This window comes from Urocitellus parryii, chromosome 6 (assembly GCF_045843805.1).
Source record: "Urocitellus parryii isolate mUroPar1 chromosome 6, mUroPar1.hap1, whole genome shotgun sequence".
NCBI lineage: Eukaryota > Metazoa > Chordata > Mammalia > Rodentia > Sciuridae > Urocitellus > Urocitellus parryii.
The window spans coordinates 118,238,560-118,259,305 of NC_135536.1; the positions used below are offsets into that span (position 1 = coordinate 118,238,560).

General features: G+C 56.5%; 1 protein-coding gene across 2 annotated transcripts; it reads left to right on the forward strand.

Moving 5' to 3' along the window:
- The first annotated feature begins 1,624 nt into the window (after positions 1-1,624).
- Positions 1,625-11,005, forward strand: C6H15orf39 (chromosome 6 C15orf39 homolog). Of its 2 annotated transcripts, none has more exons than XM_026387842.2 (3): positions 1,625-1,777; positions 5,006-7,774; positions 9,677-11,005. In XM_026387842.2, exons 2-3 carry the CDS (start codon positions 5,056-5,058, stop codon positions 10,042-10,044), a joined length of 3,087 nt encoding a protein of 1,028 aa, XP_026243627.2. In that variant the 5' UTR covers positions 1,625-1,777; positions 5,006-5,055; the 3' UTR covers positions 10,045-11,005. The 2 variants fall into 2 exon arrangements, with proteins under 2 accessions (XP_026243627.2, XP_026243628.2); XM_026387843.2 differs by having other exon boundaries at positions 5,006-7,824; positions 9,677-9,763.
- The last annotated feature ends 9,741 nt before the right edge of the window (positions 11,006-20,746 follow it).

The window sequence follows — 20,746 nt, forward strand, 5'->3', positions numbered from 1 at the left end:
ACCTGTAATCCCAGCCACTTAGGAGGCTGAGGTAGGAGGATTGTGAGTTCAAAGTCAGCCTCAGCAATTTAGCAAGGCTCTAAACAATTTAGTGAAACCCTGTCTCAAAATAAAATATAAAAAGGGCTGGGGATGTGGCTCAGTGGTTAAGCGCCCCATTGCAAAAAAAAAAAAAAAAAAAAAAAAAAGGCACTTTCCTGATGCTAAGGTGTGGCTGCAACAAGATCCCCAGGCTGGGAGCCAGATGATCTGGGTTTTTGTCCTAGCCTGCGGTGTGATTTTGGGAAAGTCCCAACCCTCTCTGGGTCTCTCCTCCCCAGATCTTTCCAGACTCTATTTCTAAGGTCCTTCAAGCTCTAAACTAAATGACACCTTTCCCCTTTCCCCAGATGACCTCACATCCTCTTCCTAATCCTACCTGGAGCCCAGTCCCTCCAGCAGCTTCCTGATTCTTGGCACCTGTGGCCTCAGGCCTGCCTCTTCTGTGACTCAAGCCGCCCTGACTTTTGATTTGGAGGAAGAAGCCTAGGTGGTTTTGCCCCTGAACTTGTTCTGCCCTTTGGCATGTCCACCTATCCTCTTCTCTCACTGCACACATCTGTCTCCAGTCCTTGGGCAGCTAAGGAACTACAAGGACCAGATTCTTTCAAGAAAGGAGCAGTACAGAAGGAGCCTCAGCTAACAATCAGATGGCCCAGAGCCAGGGCAGCGGCAGCCCTTTCACCTCTCCAGCCCCTCTTTCCAATGCACCATTCCCAGCCCAAGATGCTCCACCTCCATCAGGCCCCCCAGGTTACACATGTTCAGGCCAGTTCTGAGGGACACTTGCCAGAAAGATTCAGAGATATCTACCAGGCCTCTTAGCAATCCCTCAACCTACAGCACCCTCCTTCCTGGCCCACCCCAGAAGTGGGACGCTTTCCTCAGACAGCTCCGGTACCATAACAGGGTCAAAATACATGTCTGGAATTTGCTCTGTTGAGGCCTTCTCCTCCCGACTTTAATATAACTAGTACGTCAAGGGAGTCAAGGCGCCTACTGTGTGCCAGATAGTTTAAGACAGTCTCTTCCAAGCTTGACAACACAACCACTACGAGACCACTAAGAGGCAGACAGAATTCCAGATTTACACATGAGGAAACTGAAGCTCAATGAGGTCAACTGGCAGGCGCAAGGTCACATAGCTAGAAAGTGGCAATGAATGGCCAGGCGCGGTGATGCCTGTCTGTAGGAGACTGAGTCAGTCTTGACAACTTTTCGAGACTCTATCTCAAAATTAAAAATAAAAAGGTTGGGGATGTAGAGCTCCCCGGATTCAATCCCCAGTGCGAAGGAAGAGCGGAAGGAAAGAAGGGCCAACGAATGAATGATCCAACGGAATGACTAAACCAGCGCAGGTGACCGGCCCGCCAGGCAATGTGGTTCGCGGAGCGCTGCAGGTACAGACTGTGCATAGCGCCCGCGGCGAGTCGCCAGAGAGTTGGCCCCCCGCAAGCCCTCTCGTGGGCCCTAGGGAGCTCGAGCTCCCAGAGGCGCGGCCGGGCTCTGCCCCCACCCCGCGGGCCGCCCCGCCCCCGCTCCGCCCCCAGTCCGCCCCGCCCGGGACCGCAGACGGCGCCCGGCGGCGGCGCGAACGGCAGCGCGGAGGGTGGCTCTGGGCTTGGCTCAGTGACTTCCCGCGCAGGGCCGGGCGGGACAAGGACCTGCTGCGTAGGCGGTCCTGGAGGATGCGGCTGCAACCTCAGGCAGCGGCAGCGGGAAGCCCGGCGTCCTGCAGGTAGAGCTCGCCCGCTCGGCGGGCGCCGAAACTTGGGCCGAGTTTGCGGGCGGCGCGTGGAGAGGGGGTGGGTGGCCTTGCCCCAGGGCGCCCCTACCGGTCGGCCCGGGGATGGTGCGCGCGTGGCCGGGGCCAAGGTGCTGCGGCTTCCGGCGGGAGGGCTCTCGGGCTAGGCTTGTGCCACTGCCCCCACTTTCCTCGGACTTCGAGGCTCCCGAGGCCTGGTAGCGCTCTGGGGCTCCGGCGGGACCCCGGCACCGGGCTGGCGAGAGAGAGCTCAGGCCAGCGCTCGGGCCTCCCGCGGGGCCCGGCTCACGTGGATTGCCCGGGCGAGTTTGAGGGGGCGGTGGGGGCGGCTAGGGCCAGGGGGCGGAGGACGCCGAGACGCCGCGGGGCCCTGGACGCGCCCTGCTGGGATGGGGCGGCCCTGCGGTTTCCTCGCCACCGCTTGACTCACCATCTGGCCGCAGCCCAGGCTGGCAGGATGGCCCCGAGGCGGTGACTGCCCGGACTGTGCGTCCCGACAGCCCCTTACCCTGGGACCTCCCGCCAGTCTGTGGCCGTCGGTCCTTGGGGCTCTGTGCGCCAGCCTGCCGGCGTGCTCACGTGTGTCCGGTGCCCGAACGAGGGGAGAGCTTAGTTATAGAGGGGCATGTGTGCAGATGTGGGCCATGCACGTACGTGCAGGCACGGCTTTGCATGCGTGGCGGCGGCCAGTGTGTCAGCCTGCTGGGGTGCACGTGTGCCCCAGCGCAGCCGGGAGGGGCTTTTGAAGACCCGGAAGGCCGTGGGGTCGGTTGGGGCAGCAGAGCCCCAAAGCGAAGTCGACTGTGGGCCCCAGGCACCAAGATTATGGGCGGGACCCGTAGTGGGGAAGGAGAATAGATCCGATTTTGCTTCCCTTCCACCCATGCTGGATACTGTGGGCTGCCCCAGGTTGGGTTGTAGTGTCTGGAGAGCCCAGAGCCTCAGCTGAGGTAGGTGGGAGGTGTGAGAATACATGTGGGGTGGTTCAGCCCTCCCAAGAGTCCAGATGCTGCCTTCAACTGGGCTGGAATCACCTATTTCATCTTGAGGCCCTTAGGAGGTGGAAGTGGGAATGGGGTCACAGAACTTTAGAGGACTGGGAGTACAGGGGTGGCAGACTCTTCAGGATCCTGCTTGGGGTCCTGGCTGAGGTTGAAGCTCAGCTCGAAGGACCAATAGAACTTCCCTCCCCCACCAAGAGTAATGGGACCCTGTTCCCTGGGGGCCAGCCCTCTCTAAATGTCTGCTTGTGACCTCATTTTGTATGTCAAGGAAGGAGACATACATTTTGTCTGAAAGGGAAGGCCCTTTCTTAGAGGGAGTGTACATTGGGTCCTCCATCTGCTGGCAGGAGATAAGGCCACCTCTATGCCTCTTATTAGAGTTCTCTGCTGGCTCCTTGGAGCCTCCTCTCCTCCCACAAGACTCTGAAGGTCCCAGATGGCCTTGTGTCTATTGACTGGGTCCAGAGGGGTCTCAGAAAGTCTCCAGGGCAAAGGGCATGGGTTGGACTGAGCCCAGGAGAAAAAGACCCCAGTGGCTGAGGGTGGATATAGAGCAGGCTCCAAGGAGTATGTGGGGGAGGTGAGACCAGAGCCAGCATCTAATTAATCAGAGTTCCCCAAGGGCAGAGGGGGAGCTCAGCACCCCCCAAACGTACAACCTCTTCTTGCATCATTTCTGTGGAGTTGATGGGGACTTTTCCCCTAGGATACAGGTCCTTGACATAGGATACCATTAGTGGTTCTGTGGCCTGAGTTCTGATATCCTCTTCCAGCTTCTCTAAACTCCCTGGGGGGTTGGATTCTGGCCCAATGAATCAACTCTTTCTGAGAGGCCCGCCTGGCTTCTTTGTTGTAGGAAGCTAGGAGTGGAGTGGGCATTGCCTTGTCTTTTCTTGACCCCTTCCTAGTCTAACACTGAGCTTCTGGCTGGCTGACATTGGACCCCTGCCATAAGAGAAGAGAGGACTGGTCTTTGCTTGCTGGTGACAGAAACCTGGGACACTTAGCTGGTGGTCTAATCATAGCAAGATAGACCTGATTCATCCTTTCTAACCTATTGAGGGTTTCAGGGAATGGGGTGCTTACTGCGGGAGATAGAGGCTGGTCAGTGTGCAGCAGACAGGTCTCAGATGGAGACCTTCATGAGTCATTAAATGCCTGCTGCGCTGAGGATTCTCTACCCTTGACCTCTCAGGGTCTGGGTTCCCATCCTTGCTTGGCCTTGCTTCAGGGCCTCGGTCTTTCTCTAGCACTTATTTTTTCTATCAGTAAAGTACAGTGGAAGTAGTTGCCAGCTACCACTCTAGGCCCTTGGGACCTCTCTTCCTGGAGAGGGGATGAAAGAGAGAGAGAGAGACACACACATACTCACACCCACACACCCCACATGACCCCATATGCCTTGGAGTAGCAACCCACAGCCTGAGGGCTGGGCGTGGACACGGGCCTTTTCCCCTCTGCTGGGATCTTCCCGCTGGCACCACAGCACCATCTGGTGGACAGCCTTGACTTTCACTGAGGGGGAGTGGCTTGTATAGATGTAGGCACCCCAGCCACCTCTTCTGGGGGACTGCCTTCCAGACCCCAAGCCTAGTAACAGCATTGGCTGTGGCCCTAGGGACTTGGGTTTGAGACCTGGATCTGCTGTTTTGGGTAAGGCTAGAAGATCAATGGAGTGTCACAAGAAACAAAATTTGAAAACAATGCCCAGATCCCATGTCTTCCATACAGGGGTGTCTTTTGAGATCACTGTGGTATCTTGGAATAGTGGGAATGACAGGCAGGAGCTTTGCTACTTGTTCCATCTCCTTCATCAGTGACTTTGGGATGGATGGGTCTCCATCTATTTTGGTGGGTATAAGCCAAGGCAAGTGATCCTCAAAACTGCCCTAAAATCTGGAACCCCAAGGAAGGGGTCTTGGGAGTCACTTGGAAGAAATCTGAACAGAAAGGACTCCTGGATTGGGGCGAGGGTTATGTGCAGGGAGATTGGACAAGAATTTGTTCAACAAAGGATTTTGTAGCTTAAAAAAAAAAATAGAGACGTCTGCATTTATGATTCATGCATTCAGTCTTAACTGAGTGTCTGTTGAGTGTCAGGCTCTTGGGTGGCAGTGAGCCAGGGAGCATGGCCTCTATACTGCTGACTGGCAACCTGCACTTCTAACTGCCTTGCTTCCTTCCCTCTTTCTCCCAGGTCAGCTGTTCAGTAGCAGCGGCCCTGGAGGGCTTGACGCCTTCACAGTGATGGCGGAGAAGCGCCCACTGGGGACTCTGGGGCCTGTGATATATGGCAAACTGCCCCGCCTGGAAGCAGACTCAGGGCCTGGACATAGCCTGCCCCCCTCTGCTGGTAACCAGGACCCCTGCAACTACAAGGGCGCTTACTTCTCCTGTCCCATGGGGGGTACTTCCAAGGCAGGATCTGAACGGTTGGCATCCTGGACCCCATACTCACCCTTGTACTCCACAAGCGTAGCAGGACCGCCACTTCGGCCAGACAGCCTGTTTACCAACTGCCTGCTGTACCGCCCACCAGCGGAAGGTTCTGAGAAGATGCAGGACTCCAGCCCTGTTGAGCTCCTGCCGTTCAACCCCCAGTCTCACACATACCCGGGCCCACCACTGGCAGCACCCAAACCCGTCTACCGCAGCCCCCTGTGTTATGGGCTCTCGACTTGCCTGGGGGAGGGGCCAGCTAAGAGGCCACTGGATGTTGACTGGACCCTGGTGACTGGGCCCCTGTTGTCCTCTGCTGACCCACCCTGTTCTCTGGGCCCAGCTCCTGGGAAGGGCCAGGCCCTGGACAGCACCTTTTTACATGGAGTGCCAGCTGGGGGATCTGGCAAAGACCCCTCAGTGAGTTTCTCCTCATGCCAGGCATTCCTGGAAAAGTATCGGACCATCCACAGCACAGGCTTTCTGGCCTCTAAGTACACAGGTCCTTACTCTGGGGACTCCAAACAAGCAATAGTAGAGGGGCCTTCGAGTCCTTGGACACAGCTGGCTCAGCCCCTGGGGCCACCGTGCCAGGAGGCATTGCCTACCCACTACCCACTCCCTCCCCCTCCACAGGCCCTGCCTTGCCCCCCACCTTGTCGTCACCCGGAGAAGCAGGGCAGCTACAGCTCTGTGATCCCACTGCAGCCTCTGGGAGTCCATAAGGGGACTGGATACCAGGTTGGTGGGCTGGGCAGCCCCTACCTGAGGCAGCAGGCAGCCCAGACTCCGTACATACCGCCAGTGGGACTGGACACTTATTCCTACCCCTCTGCCCCACTCCCAGCACCCTCACCAGGCCTCAAGCTGGAGCCTCCTCTTGCTCCACGGTGCCCACTGGACTTTGCCCCGCAGACTCTGGGGTTTCCTTATGTCCGGGATGACCTGTCTCTCTATGGGGCATCCCCTGGGCTTGGAGGGACACCACCTTCCCAGAACAGTGTGCAGTCTGTGCCACAGCCCAGTGCCTTCCAGCAGGCGTGCCAGCCTTTGCCACCCAGTCAGCCATGCTCTGAGCCTACGAGGCCTGCTGAAAAGCCAGCACAGGAAACCGAAGAAAAGACATGGCTGCCCAGCTGCAGAAAAGAGCAGCTCCAGACCCCGCTCAGCGAACACTCTGGAGCTCCCATTGTCATCCGAGATAGTCCAGTGCCCCGCACCTCACCAGCATTGCACCCCTGTGCCCAAGAGCACCAGTCTCTCCCACAGAAGGAGGGTGCTAGACCGCCTGGCTCTCCACCAATGCCTGTTATCGACAATGTCTTCAGCCTGGCCCCCTACCGTGACTATCTCGATGTGCAGACGCCAGAGACCACAGCTGAGCCAGATTCAGCCCCAGCTACCAGTGAAAGCCAAGACAAAGACTGCAGGGGGACTTTAACTACCCAGGAGGGATCCTCAGAGCCTTGCTGCTCACTTCGGGAGGAGGTGGCCTTGGACTTGAGTGTGAAGAAGCCCACAGCAGAGGCTGCTCCCATTCAAGTCCCTGATCCTACAGTGCAAACCAAGCCCACTGCAACCGTGGACACGCCAGATGCAGGGAACATAGGTTCAGGTCTTTCAGGGCTGAAAAAGATGGTCTCAGAAGCACCTGGGTTGCCAGTGGCCGAAGAGGCCACACCAAGGACCAACTTTCACAGCTCTGTGGCCTTCATGTTCCGAAAATTCAAGATTCTCCGTCCATCACCCTTACCTGCAGCTGCAGACCCGGCCACACCCACCTCAGCTCCTGCCCCTGTACAGCCTGCACTCACCCCATCATCTGTACCCATGGGACTGCAGATTCTCACTCAGCCCTTGCCAGTGGCATGCTTCAACCTGGCCCTGCCTAGCCCTCCAGCCATAGCTGTGGCGGCCCCAGCCTCGACTCAAGCCCCTGCCCCTGCCCCTGCCCCTGCTCCTGCTCCTGCTCCAGCTCCTGCTCCTGCTCTAGCTCCAGCTCCAGCTCCAGCTCCTACTGTAGCCCCAGAAGACACCCCAGAGCAGCGTTTTACAGGGCTGCATGCATCCCTGTGTGATGCCATCTCAGGCTCCGTGGCCCACTCCCCACCAGAGAAGCTGCGGGAGTGGCTTGAGATGGCCGGACCGTGGGGCCGGGCTGCATGGCAGGACTGTCAGGGAGTGCAGGGACTGCTCAGCAAGCTGCTGTCCCAGCTGCAGAGGTTCGTATGCACGCAACAGTGCCCCTTTCCCCACGTGGTGCGGGCCGGCGCCATCTTCGTGCCCATCCACCTGGTGAAGGAGCGGCTCTTCCCACGGCTGCCTCCTGCCTCTGTGGACCATGTGCTGCAGGAGCACCGTGTAGAGCTGCGGCCCACTACACTGTCAGAGGAGCGTGCGCTGCGGGAGCGTGCCCTGCATGGCTGTACCTCACGCATGCTGAAGTTGCTGGCACTGCGCCAGCTGCCTGACATCTACCCTGATCTGCTGGGCCTACAGTGGCGAGACTGTGTGCGCCGCCAGCTGGGTGAGCATGGGGCAGCCCCAGTAGCCACCAGAGCTGTGAGCGAGTGACAGGTGTGTGCACTGTGTGAGTCGGGGGGGGGTCACAGCAGATGGCTGAGTGGTTCCCGGATCTCACTCTACGGCAGTGCCTGCCTTTCCAGGGTGGGCTCTAGGTACCCCTGTCTCCTCCCTCCAGGCATCACTGAGTGCTCTTTTCCCTGGGAACTTTGGTCCTCCTTGGTGCTACCTCTTCCTGGAGCCTCCCTCCTCCTGTGCTTATGCCATCTACATCTTTGGTGTCCTGAGGCTCTGGCCAGGCACTGTTTCCTACTTGTGGTCGCTTCTCCCCATGTCTCTGTCCATCCCAGCCGTCCCTCTTCTGAGTTCTCATCTCAACCCACTGCCTGCTGGAATTGGCAGCTGGGTGTCTCCTGCTCTGAATTCATCCTAACCGTAAACACCCTCCTGAACTGTCCTTTCAGCTCACTTTCCTGTCTTCCTCATCTTGGGGGAGGGGAGGGCATGCTGCTCCCCATGCTCACACTTGATGAGGTCCAACTCAGACGCTCTTGCCTTTGAATGGATCCATCCTTGGGCCTCCCAGCACTGATGTGCACAGCAGTGTTTCCACAAATCGGCATCTTTTGTAGTTTGCTTCCCCCACTGGGTGAATGAGGCCTTGCGCCGTTGTTCTGCTTGCATTCCTTATTTCCCAGAGGACCACGTGCTGCTGCAGCATTGTGTGGTGTGTACACTCATGTTTCAGCCAGGATTGAGCAAGAATGTCCTATCCCCTCTTGTATCAGCGCACCTGACCTCGAGGCCTCCTGCCCACTCAGTGTTTTCTCCCTGCTGACCCCCTGTTCCTGCCCCCAGCCTCTTCTCCAGGCTTCTCTCTGAAGATCCTGTTCCTGGTTTCCTCCCCACCTGGCTGAGTCCTCGTATCTGGGTGGAGGCCCGAGTGCAGAGGTAGAGCTGGGATTGGGCTGATCAGCATTCCTTGTGCCTAAACACTTAAAAGTGGGGACAGAGGTCTCAGTGGAGTGGAAAGAAATGCAAGTGTGACTGTCCTGTCTCAGGAAGAGTGGGCTAGAGTGTGGGTAGTGTCAAGAGCTACACAGCCTCTTGGCTTGTCCTGTCCCTCCCCTGGACCTGTCTGGGACCCAGAGAGGGTCAAGTCTCTTCCTGGGCTGACATGAAAATGATTGGGGCCACATTCCCTCCTGCTGTGACTCCAGCCTACAAGAATTGGGCCTGGCAAAGAAGTGACCAGGGCCTAGCTCTTGCCCCTGGCTAGATTGTCCCCACTTGATTGCTGAGCTATGGGTCCTTCACTGTCCTTGGAGGAGTTACCCATTGTGGGTGCCCCTAGAGAATTTTTCCTGTCTTCATTTCTTTTGGGTTCCTGTGCTCCTCCTGGCATCCAATAGGTGTGTTCTTGGTCAGAGACCCCTTTTGTCCCCTGCTCAACTCCTCCACCCACCTCCCTTCAGGCATTGCTTTGGGGCAGCCTCTGTGTGGGATCTTGCTCCAAAGCTCTTGTTCTGACTTTGGAGGTGCTATGGCACCTTACATATGGCTTCCTTACATATGGCACAGTACTCTCTTCCTGTGCCTCACTTTTCCCACATGGCCAGAGTGGTTCCTGACCTGCTGGGCTCCTTCCTCTCATCCTTGCTCCCAAACAGCCTCTCCTGAGCAGTGCTTTCTCATCAGAGTTCTGGAGTCCCTGGGGAGGAGTACACCTTTTCAGCTTGGATGGGCCAGCTAGCAGGTACATGCAGGGAAAGATTATGATGGCTGTGTGGTCCTTTTGGTGCCATCCTGGCTTGGGGAAGAACCACTGTTCTGGTTGGCTTTGAAGACCAGGAGATGGGACCTGAGGGTGCAGGATCTGTAGCCTGACTATGTGCTCATTTTCCAGGTGACTTTGACACTGAGGCTGGAGCTATTCCCACCTCAGAACCCACTGTGGCCAGAGATGAGCCAGAGAGTATAGCCCAGGCTCGGAAGTCACCAGCCCCCAAGGTCAGGAAACCAGGGCGGAAGCCACCAACCCCTGGCCCGGAGAAAGCAGAGGCAACTGCTGGGGTTGGGTCACGTGGTCCCTCACCTACTCCTGCCAACAGCACCGGCCCACCTGGCCCCACGCTGAAGGCCCGCTTCCGAAGCCTTCTGGAAACTGCCTGGCTCAATGGCCTGGCATTGCCCACGTGGGGCCACAAGGCCTCAGGACCTGACCGGCCCCCACCTTGCCCACAGCTACTGGGCAGCCAGAGCCATCACCTGTAAAGTTGGTTGCAGGTGCTGTTGGGACAGCCAAATGTCTAGGATCAGCCTCTGCTTCTGCTGCCCAGGGCCAGGAGTCCATGCTGGGGTATGGCCAATCCCTTGGAGTATCTTTAGCTCTCACGCTGGGGCCTGCGAGGCTGGACTGACTGAAAGCCCCTCAGCTTTTTAACATGAGGGTCTTCATTGGAAAGGACTACTTCCTGTTCTTCTCTAGAGAAAGCATGTGGGCTCTGGAGCCCAACAGACCTGGCCCGAATGCTGGCTGCTGTTCCTTGCTGCGTGACCTGGGCAGACCCTTCGCCTCTCTTGAACCCTCGTTCCCCATTGTAACGTAGGACAACACGGCCTACCTCACAGGGTGGTTGTGGGGAGATGCCTGACACACCCGTTGCCAGATGGTCTCTGCTCCCTGCCTGAGACAGGTCTAGGACCTCAGCCCAGGCCTGGAATAGGAAGCTGAGGCAGCAGAACCTCCTGTTAGATAGTCTTTATGTGTCTTAGGACTTGGTTATCTTAAGAGTGGTACATTGTACAGTGTATATGGCTTGACACACTTTCCCTGGTCTCTGCTGCTGGTGCAGCAATAACAGCCTGGGACTGGTGTCCTTGCAGGTCTGCTGCTCCTGCCCCAGGGAAGCCCCAGGCCTGTCCTGCATTGTCAGCCTCTCCGGTGATTTCCTGAGCTGCCTTTACCCACACCAGGCGTTGACCCAGGAAAGTTGTGTTTTCTGGAAGCCAAGCAGCTACAGGGACTCAGGGACTTAAAGCAGACAGGCTGAGTGGCAGCTCCGTCCTAGGAGGTCTCTGAATTTCTGGACTGGGGACCCTGGTACTTCCCAAGCCAGAGCCTTATTAGCCAGGCTTGCTGTGGGCCACCTCCCTGCAAAGTGCTGAATTGAGCTGGAGGCTGGGGAGCTGGGGCCCTTGGCCTTATTTAAGAGTTTGTGATAAGCCTGTGGACCCTGGGGCAGGCAATTAAAGCATTTGAGTTGTTTTGGAACTGGGACCTGACTCGGTGTTTGAGGGGTTGTGGGTTTGCTGTTGGGTCACCGTGGGCCACTCACAGGCTGCCCTCCCTGCTCCCAGAAGGCACCAAGGGCTTCAGGCACTATGGTGCCCGCCAACTCTGGCCACCGGAGCCCTTCTCACACGCCCACTGGCCAGCCACTTCCCCATTTGGGAAAAGCCCTTCCTCCTGACAGTACTGAGAGCCCTGGAAGCAGGAGATACTCCCAAGTGCCCTGTCTCCCATGCGGGTGAGGGGGTCACTGGCCTTCCTCCAGACACCCACCCTTGCTGGGCTCTGCTCCCTGAGTCAGGGCAGCTGCTGTAGCAGCCTGAAGGAGTTTTCCTACTCCACCTGGGCCAGGCCCTGTCCCCAGGGCACATTAGACTTTTGTTGGTGCTTCTAACGGCCCCAGTACACTTTCCCTCTCTGCCTGCCTGGCCTTAAGCTGGACCAGGATTTGGAATGGCATCTGCCATTGCCCCCATACACCATCCACATAGGCCCTGGTGTAGAATGCCACTTTCTGTTCATAGGTACCATACACAGACTAGGTAAGTTTTAAGGAAAACAGGTTTACTTTGGTTCATGGTTCTGGAAGTCCAAAATCAGGGCCATCTGGTGATAGCCTTCATGCCAGCAGAGTCCTCAGGTGGTAGGCATCCATGGCAAGACATAGCATGAGTGTCTTCTGATCCTTCTCATACAGCCATCAGGATTGTCATAGGGGTGCATCCTCATGACTGGCCTAACCCTAATTAGCTTCCAGAGGCACTCCCCCCCCTACCATATTAAGTTTCACCTTTTTCTACCTCACAGAGGGGATTAAAACTTGACACATGAGCCCTTGGGGCACTCAAACTACATCCAAACTGTAGCACCTGGCTTGAGAAGGGGACAAGCCACAACACCACACTGGTCACAGCAGTGCCAACCTGGGGTAGGGGTGGTGGCAAGGTGTTCTGGGACACAGATACCTGAATTAGGCTTTGAAGACAAGTTGTGAGAAGAGGGGGGCTGGTGGCAAGTGTGTGGGTGGAGGGAGGAATGGGATCTTTGGGACCTGGAAGCTGGGTGGGGAACCTGGTTTGAAATCTTGTTTATATTGCTACATCATCCATTGCCTGAGGGAAGGAGTCTGGGCCACGGGGCTCAAAGGAAGCTGGTGTGCAGAGTAGACCACTTGAGGCCACTCCTGTGAAGGAGAATGCAAATTGCAACAGGTGGAGTTGCTCTGAGTCCTGGGCCACCTCAACCTAAGCTAGATTTGGCTGTTTTCTTTCTTGCACACCTGTGCTCTTTACACAACAGTCATACATCTTGCCAATGGCTACATGACAGGGGACCCATGATGGCACAGGCCAGGGTGGGGGTGGTTGTTCCTCAAGAAAACACTGTTCTGGGACCCTGTCCTACCCCACCCTAGCCCCAACCTGCAGCCTGCAAGACCTAGTGTTTCCCTGAGAATTTGGTCTAAGGGAGCCCCAGTTGAGGTGGGCAGATGAGAACCCTACCAGGACTTCTGGTCTGGGGGAGGCAGTGCTGCGTCCTTACTCCCCCGCCTCCTGCAGTTGCTAAGAGCTGAGAGGAAGCAGGGCCCACCTGTGCCTTGGCTGAACGTGGCACTCCAGTCCTCTACTTCCCCTGCAAATATCTGAGGCCGCTGGGCTGGGCTTAGCCAGGACTCAGAAGGAAACCGCCTGGGGAAGGCAGTCCTGGACTCCGTCAAGAATGATCTTAGGTGGAACCCAGGAATCTGGGTTTTAATCAAACTCCCAAGAAGATCTGACCAGATATTCAAGAGTAGCGCCACCAACACTCCTCTCCCTTTGGTTACAGATGGGAACAGGCCCAGGGGTTTGCTGAGGGGCCCACCAGGTCAGGGATTCAACCCTACCTGCTCTGCACTTGGCCAGGGCCCCGTGGGCCTAACCCATACCTGCCGTCAGCTGGGCTCTCTGCCTCAGGTGGCCTTGCTAGACCAGCACGTGCATCTCATCCGAAGCTAATATAGAGATGGAGCTCAGGTGAGGCGCCAGTGGGTCGAAGCCTGACCTTTCAATGCCACGCGACACCCAGCCCAGAACAAACGACAGGGGGTGGAGCAGCCACCTTTGCTGCCAGTACAGGTTCTGTCTCAAGTAAGTGCCTGTGGGGAGGAGAGGAGGGGTGTGTCTAGGGTGTTAATCGAGATCCCTGTTCCCTTGGTCACCTCCAGACACCTCCTTCCTTGGTTTGTTTGCTAAGGTGGTCGGGCTGGACAGTCCAGGCCTCCTCACACCGTAGAGGGCACTGTGAGCAGGGGCCCACTCTGACCTGACTGGCCGTGCCTCTCTGACCCCATGGTTTCCCTGTTGGAGGGGTGAGCAGAGGGATGTTTCCAGTCCATGGGGCTGTACCCCCAGCCCAGCCTGCTTCCCCAGCGGAGGGAGGCTGCTGGGTGCTCCAGTCAGCAGGCACTGGACCTTGCCGCTGGCCATTGTCCTCTGTGTTCTCAGAGTCTCCTCCCTGATTGGCTTCCCCAGCCCCTACCTTCAGACACCCGCCAAGAGGACCCCCGGCCCAGCTCAGTGCAGCCTTTCCTCAGCTTCCAGTGACAAGAATGGCTGCAGGACAAGGGAGGGTCCTGCAGAGCCCCTCCTGTCCCTTCTCCCCAGCTGACAGGGACCCCTGTGCTAGGCTGAGGCTGGCAGGCGGTTGGTGGCTCCCTGGGAACACTGCTGCCTCCACACCTCCTGATGACCCTCAGCCTGGCCAGGCCACTTGCCTCTGTCCTAGAGGGACCCAGCTCCCAGGTCCCTGTGGCTTCTTGCAGTAAGGAGAATGTGGGCAGCTAGGAAGGGCCTCAAGAGTCCTCTCCTGAGTATAAAACCGTGTAGGGATCTCTTCTGTCTCTACCAGCTTCCAGATAAAGGCACCCGCAGACCCCTTGCCTCCTGTGATCAGACTGGTGGGGCTCAAAGCCCTAACTCCAGCCTCTAGCTCCTCTCCTTCCTTAATTCAGAGCCCGGAACTCCAAGCTTGGCAGCTGCTTCTCTCAAACCCTACAAACCCTCAGCTGGAAGTTTGGGCCTCTGTTCTTCCTCCTGGGGCCCAGACTCCCAGCTGCTATGAGTAGGCTCAGGGAGGCACAGGTTCTCCAACAGACCTAGGCTTCTCTGCCTCCGTGTGTCACCTCCCCTGAGTGGGAGAGCTGGGGTAGTCCCAGCTAGCCCTCCCTGCTACCCCTCAGCTTGCCATTCCCTGGCTTCATGGACACAGGACCGCAGCTTCCAGAGGCCAGGTCTTCCCCAACTCTGCTCACCACTAACCTAGCATCTCCAAGCCCAGTGGACAGCAGGGGTCTCCCACACTAAAGAACTGTTCCTCACCAGATCTGCTGGTACTTCCTCAATGAAGCCTTCCAGCCTGTTGGGGCGCCCCAGCCCCCAGCTTCTAGTAGCTCAGACCCATCCATGTGCTGCCAGTATGGAAACTTCTGGTTCTGGGGTACTGTTCCATCAGGGAACTATTCCAACTGGGGGTACTGTTCCACCTGTGGGTACTGTTCCATCTGGTAAGATGGGAGCACCCCTGGTAGCAGTGGCCCAGTGCCACCCTCAAGCAGGGCTTGTTTCTTTCCAATTGGCAGACAGTCCCAAAGCCCCAGTGACATCTCAGTGGTCTATGTTCCATCCCCCTGTGTCCCCGTTCACAGAAGTGTCCAGCTCCAGTCTGGGCCTGGAACTCAGATACCTTCAAGTTGGAGGCCGTGTCTGGCAGGGTGGACCAGCATGGCCTCACCATGGCCAGGGCAGGAACCACATTAGGGACCCCAGGCCTGACCACCGCAGTCTTGAACCCTCTACTTCCAGCTTATGAGCATCACCTACACGCTGCTCCTTGTGAGTCCAGCCTCTGCCAGCCTCTATCAGCTCAGTCATGAGGTCAAGCTGACAAGGAGAGAGAATAGCGCTACCCTGATAGGGGCTAAGCAGCAGGTCAGCTTGGGGAGCAGGTAGTCGAGGGTGTGAGGCTCTGTCCAGGGCTGTCTCCTATTATCTTCCCCCTTTTTCCTCAAGCATGGTTTCCATGTCTCTCCCTCACCTCAGCACACACGACCCTGGCCCTGGCCTGTCTTCTCTTGAAGGAAGTCCTTTGTTTTGTGACACATGTGAGGTCCCTGTCTGCTCATCAAAGAGGGCAAACAAGCAGAAAGGTTCTACCAGGGCCCCAGCTCGTAATGGCGGAGTCAAGACCATCCTTTCCCAGAGTGGTCATGCCTAGTGGACACCAAGCTTAAGAGTCCTCCCTCAGAGCCCCCTTCTCACCCCAGTTCAGGCGCATGCTGTCCACCAGCCTGGTTTCCTCAAAATCCATGCATTTTCTTTCTGGTAAGTCATCTTGTCCCCGAGGTGTTGAGGGTGCTGTTAAGCCCAGGGTGGGAGCCCTGTCCAGCCTCTTCACTGTCTGCCTTCAAGGCCCTTCCCGAGAATCCACCAGGTGAATTCTCTCTCTGCTTGCTGGCTGTGGCCAGGAGGCAGAGCTGGGTGGAGGTCTAGGATGGATTCTGCCCACCGGCTTGGATATCTGTAAGCCAAAGTGCACCAGCACATGGATAGCCTGCTTCTCCTGGTGCAGGGACCTGGCCTCACTCAGCTGCAGTGGTGGATGCAAGAGTGCCTGCTATCTTCCAGAACATTCTCACCACTCCACTTGGGTTCACTAGAGGGTCCCATGAGAAAGTCACCTCTGACTGCCCTGAAGCCCGGCTCAAACCTATCCTGTGATTATGAATCTTTCCCCGAAGGATCATCTCCCACCACCAGGCCCTGAGGACCCCTCTCCTTAGAACTTCATGGGGTGGGTGTGGTGCTGGGGATTGAACCAAGGGCCTTGTGCATGATAGGGCCGGCACTCTACCACTGAGCCACAGTCACAAGATCTTTTTATTTTTTAAAATTTTGAGGCAGGGTCTTGCTAAGTAGACCAGGCCAGGCTGGGATTTGCCATCCTCCTACCTCAGCCTCTAGATTAGCTAAGATTATGGGTATGCGCTACCATGCCTGGCTCTTCAGAATTTATTTATTTTGTATCAGGGATTGAATTCAGTAACCGCAAAGCCACATCCCCAGCCCTGTTTTATATTTTATTTAGAGACAAGGTCTTGCTGAGTTGCTTAGTGCCTCACTAAATTGAATTCATGATCCTCCAGCCTCAGCCTCCTGAGCTACTGGGATTATAGGCATGCGCCACTGTGCTCAGCTTCTTCAGAATTTTTGATGGAGTTACCACAATGGCCATATTTATACCACCAGCCTGGAAGAATTATCTTGGATGGGATAGGAGGATCTAGACAAGGACACAGATAGTGTGCCTCCTAAAGGGTGTGAGGCCCTGGTCCATCCTGCCTTTCCTGGGTGGGCCAGAGCCTGGCTTCTTTTGGGCCCTGCTGGGAGCTCAGCTCTTAGCCCAGGATGGCCTGGGGAGTCCTGTTCAGGGTCTTCCCCAACACCCTTCTGACGTGGTGCCCTGCAGAATATTCCTTGGGACACTTGGAGGGTAATTCTGGGATAAACTCCTTGATGACCACACAAGCCAACCCAAACCTGCTGAATGACCTGAAGGAGCAGGTGACTGATCCTCTCCTCCCATGGCCTCCGCTCTGGGAGGTTGTCATACTATAATCTGAGCTGGGAGCAGAATTAGGGAGTTGGGAGTCTCAACACCAGGGCCCATAGGTTGTCCTCTCCATGGATAGCTCTGGCCCTTCCCCTGTGTCTCTCCCTGGCCCCAAATGAAGAAAGCAGTTGTCCCAAGGTCAGCCCTGGTAGGGGCAGAGTGGGACCTCAGCGCTTTCTTACCCATCTGCAGCACATCCTCTCCTTCCCCACCAGCTGATAGAGAACCTGGGCAGGCTGCAGTGAGGAGGGACAGTCCCAGTGAGGAGGGACGGTGTCAGGGGAGCAGCCTGAATGGACAAGGCTGGACAGGGCCTCCCCCAGGTTCACAGCCTACTCTTGGGCAAGGTGCTGCCTTTCTTACTAGAGGTTCTCAGGCCCCTCAGGCACTCCCCGACTCCACCCTGTGGAACCCTGGGGCACACTGCATCCTATTGTCCTGGAAGATTCTTCTTAGTAGAATTCTCTTAGCAGATTCTTCTCTAGGACTCAGTATGGCTGGGTGCTCCAGCTGAGCTGGGCCCCTCTGCCTGGCTCTAATATCTGTGTGTCAAGTCTCAGGGTGTGGGTTGCTGTCTCAGAGTCAGGATAGGGTTGGGTGTAGATGGACATGCCCCGTCTAGGGGTTGTCTCTGGTGTCATATCTGCTTCAACTTTTGGCCCCTGAAGTCTCTTGGGCATGATGCTACCCTGCCCCATGTTCATGTGGCCACAAATGCCCTCCTTCCCTCCATCCTGACTTCAGGCCAGTGTGGTTCCAGGAAGAAGCCCAGGTGCAGAGCCAGGCATGGGTGGACATTCCCCAGGTGCTGACCTCCCTGGCCAACCAGTCCATGGACCTGAGTGCCCTCACGCTGCCCGATTAGTGACAATGCCCTCTTCTTCCCAGTCTGCCAAGTTTGTGGGCAGGCCTGGGTTCAAAAAGCTTCTCTCTGCTCTGGCCCCTCCCAGGCCTACCTCCCAGTGGGACAAGCCCATCTTGCCCATTTCTTTACTGTCCTCAGCAGGAGGTTTATAGAGCCACCAGGGGGATCACATCTGTCTACCAGGCCTGTGTCATAGACATAGGTCTTGGGAAAGTCAGGGGTCATGTGCACCTGTTGGGACAGCCGCTATTGCTCCCCTCAGTTCCCCTGCATATGGGCCATGGCCTGGTGGGTGGCCGTCCCCCCACCTTGGGGAATATGGAGTAGAGGAGGAAGCTCAAGCAAGGGATCTGCTTCCTGCCCTTCCATTGGGCTCAATTGGAAACGGGTGCCCACCTGTGCCTGCCTTGCCGTCTCCCAGGTGCAGCAGGGGGCTGAGCCCCTTCCCTGACCTGTAGGTGTTGATTTGAGGCTTCCTACGAGTCTAGTGTGGGGAACATCATGGTGCATTCCAGGCTTCCTGCCCCTAGGGAATGTCTGGCTCCCCAAGGCCTGGGCCTCTTCAAACATGGGGCTGACCCCTGGGTGCTGGAGGGGGAGGGGGAGGGAGAGTTCTGCCTTCCAGATTCAGATCCAAGGACACCCCTGCCATGGCTGTAGCTGTGGAGTCAGGTGGGATGTGAGGCCCAGAAGGTGGGCAGAAAGATCACGTTAGGGTTGACAGCTCCTGGTGGCAATTTCCTCTGGAGTAGGCAAGCTTCTCAAAGGGACAGGGTCACACTTGACCTCCTACCACTGAGGAGGCACGCACCTCCCAGGGGCTTGCTAAGCTCTCCGTGCACCGAGGCAGTCTTGGAGGCAACATTACAGCAGGGCTGAAGCCCGGGCCGGCACTGAGACATGCATTTCTGTGTGTCTCTTTATTTAGCTGGAGAATGGGGCTGCTCCACCCCAGAGTTGTTATGACAGATCTAAGTAAGGCTGATTCTGGGCAATGGATGGGGGTCCTGAGCACCCCATTTGGCTCCCAGGATACTCACTTGCCTGTGTGGGGGAGCTGGGATCCCCTTCCCCTGAGCCAGATCCACCCCTATGCTGCAGACTCTGGCAGTGGCTGTCCAACTGGCCACCTCTCCAAGTGGACCCCCTCTCCTTGTGTCTTACAGGCACCACTGCACCACATCAGAGAGGCCGTCCTAGCCCCATGGGCTCCCTTCTCACCCTGGGTGTGCGCCACCTCCTACAGCCACTGTGGTCACCGGTGTGTTTGAACTCTAGCTTCATGCAAAGCCTGGTGTGAAGCTGGGCAGGCTGGTTTGCAGAGGGTCAGGAACCCACAGCCTGGCGAGGGGCAGGGTCTGGCTTCCTGAGTTCAGCCAGCCTCAGCCCCAGGGCCCCTTTCACTGTCACCTCATCTACTGTCACCCCAGTCTGTTCCCTCTCACAACACCAGCCTGGGTTTCTGTGGTGACGGGGGTGGCTATAGAGAACATAACCCTCCCTCCTAGGACAAAGAGCCTGAATGGGGATGTCCTAGGCATCATGACAGCCTGGGCCTTGAGTCAGGAGTTGTGGCGCCTGGAGAGGCCATATATGTGTGTCTCAGGCTGGTCTTTGGGGTGGTAGGGTGGGACCCTTTAGGGCTTTGAGAAGCTTGCCTACTCCAGAGGAAATTGCCACCAGGAGCTGTCAACTCCTACGTGATCTTTCTGCCCACCTTCTTTGGTACCTTGGCACAGTCCATTTCTGGCCAGGTAAGACCATGGTCTGGGCCCCTCACAGGATCTGCTAACTTTCCTGCAGGGATGGAAGCCTTTGGGTGGGGCTACACCTGACTCCCCTACCCTTTCAGGATCCAAAGGCCATCCCTGGTATCACCACAGCCAAATCCCTCTTTGTGTCTTGGTGAGCCCAGGAGTTTCTAGAAGGTTCTAGGTTAAAACTTCTGCCTATCCTGATGTTCCCCCAGGGGACCACCAAACCTGCTTTCCCCTCCACATCCTCAGTCCCTGGCCAGCAAGAGGCTGCTGAGGTCAGTCCTGGCCCAAGACTTCCCTAGCCTGGGCGGCCTGCTCAGAGTCTGGTTTGCCACTGAGACTCCTCGTCCTCTCTGGCAGATCCACCTCTCAGTGCCTCTGATTCTTTGTGGCAGGTGGGCCTCACATTAGCCCCCATTGCCCAAGCCCTCTAGCCTGAGGCTACCTAGCTCTGAGAGTCAGTCTTCTGCCCCCACTTCCTCTTCCTGCAAGCCCTCCTCCCTCCCCACAATAAGGATGCTGCAAACTCATGTCTAAAACTAAAAGCATTTTTTTTTTTTTTTAGTCCTGGAGATTGAACATAGGGCTTCACATATTCTAGGCAAATTCTCTACCACTGAGCTACATCCTCATCCCCCCAACTCCAACTTTTTTTGGGGGGGGGATACCAGAGATTGAACCCAGGGTGCTTAACCACTGAGCCACAACCCCAGCCCTATTTTACATTTCATTTAGAAACAGGGTCTCACAGAATTGCTTAGGGCCTCACTAAGTGCTGAGGCTGGCTTTGAACTTGCAATCCTCCTGCTTCAGCCTCTAGACTCCTTAGGATTAAAGGCAATTTTTTTATACCAAACAGAAGTCTGTTTCCTAACTTTTCTATACCCAAAAAACATGAGTCGAGCTTCTTGCAGATATGAATACCTCCAGCCCTGTCCACTTTCCTGCTTTTTTTTTTTTCTTTCTCAGTACCAGGGATTGGACCCAGGGGCACTTAAACACTGAGCCACATCCCCAGCCCCATTTTGTATTTTATTTAGAGACAGAAAGGTCCTAAGCAACTCAGTGAGACCCTAGGTTGCTGAGACTGGCTTTGAACTCACTATCTTCCTGCTTCACCCTCCCAAGCTGCTGAGATTACAAGTGTGTTGCACTCACCTGGCTGAGATGCTGACCCACCTCCTGTGAACGAAGGTGACCTGCAAAGTGCTATGAGAGGCAAGCGGGGCTGCTGTTCCCACCATGTTTCATTCCCTGAGGTGCTGGGAAATCCTCAGGGCCTGGCCTACATGGCCCCCCTCTCCAGGGACACTGGGGACATGTACACACAGGACTGGATCCTTGCCCCTTCTTCCAGACAACCCTGTTTACACCGTTTGTGTGAGTACCTGCTCCCAGTCCTCCTATGAGCCC

Excerpts from the sequence above, each read along its gene's own strand:
- C6H15orf39 (XM_026387842.2), top strand. The coding sequence starts at position 5,056 with ATGGCGGAGAAGCGCCCACTGGGGACTCTGGGGCCTGTGATATATGGC. Across the intron at positions 7,775-9,676 it reads CTGTGTGCGCCGCCAGCTGG|GTGACTTTGACACTGAGGCT; the intron begins GTGAGCATGGGG and ends CTCATTTTCCAG.